This window comes from Terrapene carolina, unplaced genomic scaffold, assembly GCF_002925995.2.
Source record: "Terrapene carolina triunguis isolate 2854851 unplaced genomic scaffold, T_m_triunguis-2.0 Scaffold96, whole genome shotgun sequence".
NCBI classification, from domain to species: Eukaryota; Metazoa; Chordata; order Testudines; family Emydidae; genus Terrapene; species Terrapene triunguis.
Window position 1 is genome coordinate 74,475,812 of NW_020664447.1, and position 10,362 is coordinate 74,486,173.

General features: G+C 46.7%; 1 protein-coding gene across 1 annotated transcript; it reads right to left on the reverse strand.

Annotated features, from left to right (window-relative positions):
* Positions 1-8,168: 8,168 nt before the first annotated feature.
* On the reverse strand, positions 8,169-10,016 carry GSC (goosecoid homeobox). The gene is made up of 3 exons (XM_024200597.2): positions 9,574-10,016; positions 8,911-9,170; positions 8,169-8,485 (listed from the first exon to the last, which is right to left on the reverse strand). Exons 1-3 carry the CDS (start codon positions 9,893-9,895, stop codon positions 8,333-8,335), a joined length of 735 nt encoding a protein of 244 aa, XP_024056365.1. The 5' UTR covers positions 9,896-10,016; the 3' UTR covers positions 8,169-8,332.
* Positions 10,017-10,362: the final 346 nt, after the last annotated feature.

A 10,362-nucleotide genomic window follows, 5' to 3' on the forward strand; every position in this document is an offset into this window, starting at 1 on the left:
CGGCCCAGGCCAAGAGGCTCTGGCCCCAGCGTCTCCCGCCCGGCTTGGCTCGGGCCCTGGGGCGCTGGCCCTGGTTCCGGCCAAGCGGCTCCGGCCCGCCCTGGCCCCAGCGGCCCCAGCGGCCCCGGCCGAGCACCGCCGGCCCCAGCGGCCCCGGCCCCCGGCCGAGCACCGCCGGCCCCAGCCGAGCACCGCCGCCAAGCCCCACAACCCCTCCGTCCCTATTTTCCCGGACATGTCCGGCTTTTTGGGATTTCCTCCCGGTCGGGGATTTGAGGCCCAAAAAGCCGGACATGTCCGGGAAAATCCGGACGTATGGTAACCCTAGAACAAAGGGCTAGGCAGCCACATTTTGGGAGGGCGCTAGGGAGTCCGGCTGGACTTGGGCCCGCTTAATATGGTGTAGATGTTGAAGCCCCAGATTGAATCCCAGGGTTCAACAATTCCTAACCTGAAGTTACAAATGAATGTAGAAGCTCAAGCTCTAGTTTAACAAACCCAGGGTCTGCTAATTTGAGTTCTACTAACCCTGGGCTTACATTGCAGTGTAGACATATCCGGAGTCACCATCTGGCTCCTGGTTCCCCACTTCTTCTGGGGGAGAAGGAATCTGCACCAGCCCTAAACGTGACACAGATGACTTCCCTGGTGTGCCAGCTTGGCTGTGATAGCAAACATATAGATACGGTAGAGCCAAGGCTCCACCCACATGCACAGGAAGGGGAAGAGCAGTCCTTTGGAGGCTGCTGTACCTGCCTGCATTGCTCCATGCAAGGAGCCTAGCCCATGGAGAGGAGTAAGGGGGTTCCTTATGCTGCCTTCTTCCCCAGTAAAGGACTCCTGTACCGGGGAAGGCGGCAGCAGGAGGGTAGCCAGGGTCACAATCTGGCCCTAAATGTTAGCAAAGCACTTTAAGATTACTATATGACAGGTGCTAGAAAAACCTCTGAAGACAGAGAGCAGTCAAGAGAATTATTCTAATCATTACTAGTATTACAAATAAACACACACACTTTTCTGGATATTCAAGGTCTCAATTTTGTGCTTTGGGCCCATTTCTAGTAAACGTGGTTTAAAATAAAGTGACGAGCAATTTTCCATGACAGTCTTTAATGTTGCATGTATAGGCAACAGATTTTTGTGGTGCACTAATTAGCTAATGATCCAAATACTCAATTAGAGCATATATATGCAACTGTAGCACAAAAATATCTGCACATGCAAGCACTCAGGCACAATTTTAGAGACCCTAAGAATGGACATACTGGCTCAGACCAATGTTCCATCTAGACCGGTATCCTATCTACCTTAAAATGCTGCAATTTTTCTATAACTTCCACTACTTCAAATGTGTCTTTGTTTCATAAGTCATTTGTAAAACAAAGCTGATACAGTTTATGTTCCCAGGATCCAGTTAAGGTGATGCTTTGAACTCAAATACTAGTGAAAATATAAAGTAGGGTTAAGATTCTCAGATGGTGTCATTTGATTTGCACCAGCTGAGAATCTAGCTTGTACTTTCTAACACTAATTACCACAATGATTAAAAAACATTCCCATCACTTAAAACTCAGATGATGAATATGCTAACAGAGCATGGATTAGATTATATGTATCAGAGAGATATATCAGAGGAGTCAGAGTTGGAAAAGACCTATTAGATGACCTAAACCATCTCCATTCAGCATAATGCTTCCATATTGTACCTTTACTAGAGTTTGCTCCATTCTAGTCTTAAATGTCCCCTGCAAGAATATTCCACTCCTGAACACAGCTCATCATCAAGAAGTTTGTCTTGACATTTGGTCTACATTTTCCTTTTCTTAATGTTATCTGATTATTTCTATCCATGCTTAGTACTGTCTGAAATAATTCTCCGCCCTCCAGGATGGTGCCAAGCTTGAAAAATAGCAACCTGTCTATACTATTATTCAAAAAAGGGGGCAAGGGGAAATAGGGGAAGCAGCAACACATCCCTGACCCCTTTATATGCCATCCTCCCTTAATAACAAAGTATTAATTTCCTTTTTGATTATTTTTATTGTCTGATTAACATTATTTAGAAATTATTTTAATTTAATAGGTCAGGGAGAAAGGATAGTGTTGTAACAAAAACATGAGATGTGGGCACTGACTGTGAACTAACCTACACTGGTGTAAATCATGAGTGACTTAATTAAAGTCAAAGGAGTCCGCCAGTGTAAGCGTCCCCATCTTGGCTACACTATGACTTGGCCTGCATCTTAATAAATGTTAACAGGACTTTTCAGTCATGTCAGACTAATTTCATTGAGCCAACATAGTGTATGTCTACACTACAGTGGCACAGCTACTGCGCTCCAGATGTGCCACTGTAGTGTAAACACGTCCTGCAGTGACGGAAGGAGTTTTTCCTGTGCTGTAGTAAATCTACCTCTCCAAGGGACAGTAGCTAGGTCAATGAAATAATTATTCCGTTGATCTAGCTGCATCTACAGTGGGGGTTAGGTCAATATAACCATGTTGCACAGGGCGCAAAATTGTTCACAGCCCTGAGGATGTAACTAGGGTGATGTCATTTTTATGTGTAGATCAGGTCAAAATTGAAAGCAGCCTTTTTGCTCATCAAGGTAAGGCTTAAGTGAGATCAGGCTCTATTTTTGGGTCTGCCACAGACTTCCTGTGTTATTCTGAGTAAGTCACTTAACCACTGTGGGTGGGATTCACAAAGATATTTAGACACCTAACTCCCTCCTGTGCCTCATGTGCCTCACTCTTCCCCATCCTGACCATGCAAGTCTTGCCTAATTGATGTTTGTAAAGCAATTTGAGATCCTTGGGTTTAGTCACACTCTCAGATATGTGAGCATCATTCCCATTAACTCTGATGGGATTATGCCCATATATATCAGGGAACAGAGGGACAAGTGCAAAGTACTAATTAGTATATTTGTATGAATATAGGACCTAATTATCTATCTCCCTGATGTACTATCCTATCATTTGTTAGTGCTCCACAGAGCTAAATTATATTTGCGGTTATACCGGTATGACTCTGGAGTAACTCCTTCTAAGTCAATGTAACTGAAAACAGAATGTGCCTTTCTGTGCAGGTATTTAGAGCTTCCATGGTACTCACTTGTATCCTGCAGCAGGAGATTCAGATCCCTCACATTTTAGCTACTACATCAATAGAAAATGCAGGTTCTCTGAACTGGTGCAAAACTGTCTTGTTAATTTGTGGAGTTTCCACTATAATATACAGGAAAGAGTGAGATTAAAACATTTAGGGTCCAATCTTGACTACTCTACTTAGAAGAATTTAAAGGGGACCTACAGAGAATTTTTTAAAATTTATCTTTTTCTAAACTCCTTTATTATTAGGCTTTGCAGAATTCAATTTTTTATATAATTTTAATGGATAATATTTGTTGTAAACATTTTTCAATTTTTACCTATTTAAATTTTCACGGTCACACAAAACCAATTTAAATTTTCACAATTGTAGGAAATTATGGGGAGAGTCAGACAATAATTTAATGACAGTAGACACTGAGATTGAAAAAGTTAAAGCTTTATAACTGCTACAATACAAACTGTCAACATCACATGTTAAAATATACAAAGTAAATATCCCAAATCAAACTCTAATAAATTCACAAGCAGTATTTTTCTTACTTTGCCTATCTTTTCCATTTCAGTTATTATCAATGGAACTATTTTTATCAGTTTGTGTACGTATGGTAAAGTCAAGATTTACTGTTAAAACGTTACAATCTAATCCTTCCAAGCCTATTTGTAATGCATAAAGAGGCTCTGAAAGGTGTTTTGTTCTTAAGATTACACAGACACACTTGTTTTTTTCCTTACAAATAGCAGGAATATCAATTTTGATCGCTCCTAGTTTTGCTGGAGGCCGTGCTCGATGTCTCAGAGGAGAAATATCGTTTGCGCTCATCACTGAAAGCTGTTAAACAAAACATAAAGGGCCAGATTCTGCCACTCCTACTTACATCTTTCTCCAAGCGTTGTGCCATCCAAGTCAATGCAACTATTCATGGAGTAAGATACTATTCAACATGAGTAAGAATTGGAACCAAGGAGCGTTAAGGAGTTTGACTAAAAAAGTTTCCATCCCTCTTAATTGCTCAGCCATTCACAATCTTGATTCTTGTGATGCCCTCATTTCACTAGTTCTCCAGCAATCAGTCTTGCAGGCTAAACAAGATTTTCTGCTGTAAAAACATGGCTACGAAATAAACTTTTCAGGCTTTCTTTACACATAATAAAGAAGAAAAATTCCCCCTTCTCCCTTCTTAGAAGTCACCTTTAAGAATGTAACCCACATGGTTTAGTTCAGGAGTTAAACTGACTTTCAATTAGATTTTTTAATAATATTTATTCTATTAACTTTAATGAAAGTATTCACATGGATGAAGTTAAACATGTGTATTGGTGTTTGAAGGATCAAGCCTATAGTAACTACATTTTAGTACCCTCTCTTGTCAAGAGGTAGCAAGTCATTTTAATAAAATACATATTTTTTAAAAGGCATACTTTACCCATTCAAAATCATTTTTACTCCCAAACTAACACCAATAACAAGTTGTCAGTGGGACTGGTTACATGCGTAAAGTTAAGACAGTGCATAAATGTTGGCAAAATCAAGGCTATACTACCTTTTCCTCTATATCTCACTATTACATGCAGCATGAACATGCCCACTAAAACATAATACTGGCTAAATATATGGGGGAGGCGGGGGGGAATTAAACATCCATCCAATGAGGTTTCCTGCATATACCTTACCAAAAAACACCTCCCCACACGTAAACCACCACTTCCCACATTTTGGAACCTAGTTTCAGTGATGCTGAGCTGTACATTCAATCCAGTTTTACATAGGTAATGTACATGTCTGGTGTGTTATTGCTGCGCTTTTAGAAGCATAACATTAGCTCTGCACACACATACTAGCGTCTGCATTGATGGGGAAGCATCAGTTGGGAAATGGTACCCCCTTTGCTTCTTCTCTTCAGTGGGAAAGGCAGGATCGGCTTCTCCTCTTCTCTAGGGGTGGTTAGACAGTAATCAACCCACTGAGGACTGGGTCATGTGAGGCCACTCCTATTTCTTTTCTTCACTGTGGGACGGGGGCTACTCTGGCATCTCACCAGAGGGGAAAGAGGTGTTGGGTTCATCCAAAGGGTGAGTGCAAGAGCACCAGGAATCTTGTCTTTACTGGCAATTTTTGGGAAATCGCCAACTGTTGCACGAACACCAGCAGAGCTGCACCATGCTACTTCTACGGTGGGAGATTTAAATAAACTCTGATATAGAGGAAGCCATGAAGGAACACACATAGGAAAACTGGGTGTACCATGAATGGAGGGAGATGTTTGAGCACAGGTGTTAGAGTGTCTATACTACCCTTGCCCACCACCACCCCCTGCTACAATTACCCACTGTTGCTGGACAGCTGCACCAGTGGGAGCAATGGTGGGACTACCAGCTCATACCAGTGCCTTGTCTACACTAGCAGGTCTACCATTGCTATCACCGGTGGAGCTGAACTGGTGGTAGCAATGCTTGGAACTTTAGAGGGAAAAGATCTTTTCTAAACAAGGGTACAGAAGGGGAAGCATGTATGAGTGGGAGATGACTGTGTGACTCAACAGGGATGAGAACAGTGGGGCTGGGTGTCTCAAATAGCAGGCATAGGGGAAATGAACACAAATGGACGTGACCTTAAGGGGCGGAGTGGAAGTCTCCACTGTGAGGCATGCACAAACTGAGCAACACAAGGAGATTAGTATCAGAGGGGTAGCCGTGTTAGTCTGAATCTGTAAAAAGCAACAGAGGGTCCTGTGGCACCTTTAAGACTAACAGAAGTATTGGGAGCATAAGCTTTCGTGGGTAAGAACCTTGCATCTGAAGAAGTGAGGTTCTTACCCATGAAAGCTTATGCTCCCAATACTTCTGTTAGTCTTAAAGGTGCCACAGGACCCTCTGTTGCTTTTTACAAGGAGATTAGGAAGCCACTGTAGACCAATTATGATTCTGTTATCTTAGTGGGGTAAAGAGCAACTAGCACCTTCCTACCAAATATCCCCTAGTTCAGTTCATAACTCCTCTTGTTTGTGACTTATTTGAGTTGTATCAATAGCAATATCGGTGTAGTGAGATAGCTCTCATAAATGGGAATCATCAAAGACAAACTGGTTGGAAACTCAAAGGAGCATCTCTCTCCAGAAAGCAAGAGAGAGGGGAGCTGGGAAATCAAACAACAAAGGGGAGGCTACATTTGCTTTACCGGAAAATATTTCCTAGTGCCATCTCTTCTAGCTCCACTGTGGTTTGTGAGAGTACAGAGGAGCTGAGAGAATTGATTTACAAATATTGCATTACAAAACATGACGCCATTGGCAGAATAAAGGATCAAATCTCTATTATATGCAGTGTAGTTGTAGCCCTGTGGGTCCCAGGATAGGCAGTTGGTCCAATAAGAGATATTACCTCACCCACCTTGTCTCTCTGATCGCTTTTAGTCAGTCAGCTCTGGTGAAGCCATGACAAGTAACCCGGCCTGAGCTGAAGTTTTCTCCTGGTTGCTCTGCAGCCCTCAGCCAGCCCCGCAGGCCGCCAGCTCTCCAGGTGCTGGTCCCGCCCACTTCCCCCAGGCTCGCAGGACACGTTACTCGATGAACCAAGGGCCCTCCTCACCCACAGGGGCTGGAAATGGGGCGCTTCGGAGCGGGGCCGTCACACCTGCTGCCCCCCAGGACACGAGCCCTAGCGCCAGGCGCGCCCCAGCTCCTCGCACCTGCGAGCGGCGCTGGCGGAGGCTAACAGCGGGGGAGAGCCCCGGCCAGCGCATGGCGCACACGAAACAGCCCCTGCAGCGAGCGGCGCCTCCCAGGGAACGGGCTGGGTTAGAGCTGCCAGCACGTGGGGCGCCCTGCGGCCGGGCGCAGCTCACCGCGGGGAAGCGGGGCCCACGCGGCCCTGGAGCCACGCTCTACCCCCGTGTCCTTGCCCTCACCGCTGTCCCCACCCAGCCCAGCTCAGCCCTGTAGGCGGCCGGGGCAGAGCTCGGCGCGGGGCCCGTTGCGCCGCAGGGTGGGGTGCTGGGCTACTGCCCGCTCTGCTCAGAGCCAGCAGCTGCCGAGGGCTGCGTGGCAAGCGGCGCAGAGCGCGCCCCGCCGGAGTCTGGCCAGGGGCTAGAGTGCAGGGCTGGCTGCAGGCTGCTAAGACGCTGCGCCCCGGCTCACTCAGGCCCGCGGGCCTGTCCGGCCTCAGACGCCGTGAGAGCGAGCCAGCCAAACGCGCCCTCCTGGCTGAGCCGAATCCACAAAGCGCTCCCCGGGCGCCAGGCCGCAGCCTCCGACAGCGAGGGGAGCGCTCCCCCCAGGCCCTCATCTGCCCAGCTCCAGGGGCCGTGCCCTATTTACATGCAATGTATTAGCCAGTGTCCCCGCCCTGGGCTCTGGCAGCGGACAGCTCCTTCTCCTGCCAGCTTGAGGCCAAGCATCAGCGAGCTGCTCTGAAAATGGCCATGCGTTCTTCTGGTGGCTTGCTTGCCCTCCCCTGACTTCCAGAGCAGCACACGCTAGACACCGCAGGCGGGCATTTAACACAGAACCCATTTAAAAACTGATACTAGCGCCTCAGGCTGACGTTGAGCATTAATCACCCTAGTTGAAATATGAGGGCTGGGGGAGCTTTACAGACAAGCTTAGTTACAAAACGATTGCTGGGCGCTCCTTGTAAAGAACCATCAACTTCGGCAATGAATGGTAGCGCTATGGGACGATAGTAACCATTAGTGAAGGAAACCCACCAAACCGTATTCGGAGTTATGGTGCATTTAGACAGTTGCAACCGTTCACAGCTGGATTCTTTCGTTGCCCGTATTTAAAAAATAAATAAAAAAAAGTTTTGCTTTTTTAATTATGTCTCGCGCCTGCTAATAAATTTAAACATCACTTCACACGCTGAAATTAGGGATTAATCAGTTACAAATTAGCACCATTTACAACACCGTATCTTCCACTCTTTCCAAACTAGTCAAACCCTGATAAATAAATAACTGCAGACGCCCCTTTTTCTAGATTAAGGAAAAATATGTCGCCAACATCGGATTTAAAGTATCTGTAAATAGCACAAAGATAAATAAAGGGGCCGGCGTATACCTGTGCAACACCTCCGCAACTTATTTTATTTACAAGCAATCACCTCGGGGTAATGTACACTATATACAGATCTCTTTTCCCTCCAACAAGGCAGAGTGTGTGCAAGTAGCATCCTTTTGTGCAAGTCCCACAGTCCACGGCAAGGGTCCATTTGCAAGGTATCAACTATCGGAGTCCAAATCACTTTTCCCTTCTTCTTGCCTCTTTTCTGGGGACGTTTTGGAAGCTTTATTCCATTTCTGTGCGTTTTCTGACTCCTCCGAAGAGGATCTCTTTTGCCTTCTCCATTTTGCCCGGCGGTTCTTGAACCAAACCTGTCATTGCAATAAATCAAATCATTATAGTAGTAACAAACAACAACATTTTGTTCAGACGGGCACCCCTTTCAGCCCGTATACGCGTCACACCAGTTCTGCGTGGCATGCACATCTTTGACTCGATTTGCTTTGGTTCGGTTTAAATGGAAAAGCAGAGTAATTACAATCGGTTAGGTCTATTTCAAGTCTAAGGTTTGCCGCGTTTAGAGGGGTGATCGCTTATCGAAATTTGCTAATTATCTGAGTGATCGGTTTATTTATCCGAGTGCAGACGGGTACGTTTAAGAGCTAAACTTTTTGCCCCTCTTGTAAACCTGTTGCATGCTCTTCCATCAGCTTGCCTTGGACAACGCGCGGCGATGGCTGCAGCTAGACTAGGAACTGAGACTCAGTTAACTTTTAAATATAAAAGGGGGAAATACCTCCACTTTTTCCTCTCTTAAATGCACCCTCCTGGCCAGCTGTTCCCTGGTGCCCACATCTGGGTATTTAGTTTCCTGGAAGAGGTTTTCCAAAGCTTCCAGCTGCTCGTCAGTGAAGATAGTTCGGTGTCGTCTTTTCCTCCTGCAGTGCAGCTGGTTCAGTAACTGCAGCTCAGTCCGGGACAAGGTGCCCACGTTCATATACGGCAACATCTGGTGGGGCATAGGCGACATCAGGACTGACCCAGTACCCTCGTAGCCTAGAGAGAAGACGACCACACTATTTGCATTGGACGGAGAGATCAAGATCAGATCACTCCGTTAAAAGCTTGTGCCCCCTTCCCTCTGACATCGACCCACCGACACAACCCGAGATCCCCCTCTGAGCCCGAAACAAAGAACCCCCGAGCCAAACGATCCGAAGTTAGAATGGGGCTGAGTGAGACGCGTCCTATAGACATAATACAGGGCAAGGAATTGGCAGGGTGACAGTACTTCGCTGGGATTCCTAGTCATTTCGGAGAGGCAGGGACCCAAACGCTGTTTACAGCTGGCTCATCAAGCACACAAATAGCCAGGCACCCGCCTCGCGAACAATCTCAATCCTCCCCCCCCGGGCTCTCCCAGCTGGGTGAGAACGAACGGGCACCTGGGCTCGCTTACCTGTTGCAGGGACGCACGAACACTGCTGCGCGCCCAGAGGCTGCATGGCCCCACAGCACGAAGGACCCACGGGGGACGCCTGCACATGCAGCTGCCCGTAGTAGTAGTTGTTGTAGGCAATCCTAGATCCACTGACCGCGGGCAGATTGGAAGCGGGGGCCACCGCCCGGGAGTAAAATCCGCTGTAATCGGTGCCGTAGAGGGAGTCCCCATGCAGGTTGGAGAACACCACGGGCGCGGCACTCTGGTGCAGCAGGACCGACTCCTTGCAGCGGGGTCTGGCGGCCAGGATGTTGTCGATGCTGAACATACCAGCAGGCATTACCCGAACTCTGCAGGGGCGGGCAGGGAGGGACGAAACCGAAACTTTCCCGAGACTTTCAAGGGGATCAGAGCGAAATAAATTGATCTTTTTTCCGAAGGCAGCGTGTGTGTGTGCGCGCACGCGCTCGCTCGCAGGAGACTGCTCTGTAACTTTCCCCCTCCACTCTAGCCTGTTTACTGATCTCAACCCAGAGGGCTGCATGGAGTATAATCCATCTGCACTTCTTCCCTTTTTTATACCCAGGCGACGTCATCCTGGATTTAGTTCCTGGTAATAGGCAGATGACAAACAAAACCAGATTTGACTTTATTTTGGGGATGGGGGAGGGAAGAGGTGGAGCTGAGAGAGGGGTACACAAAGGAGTGAAAGGAGCCTAAGCTGTGTATTGAGAATTAATGAAATTAACTTAATCCTTTCCATTAGTGGGACTTTTTTTTTCTTTTTCTTTTCTTTCCTTTTTTTTA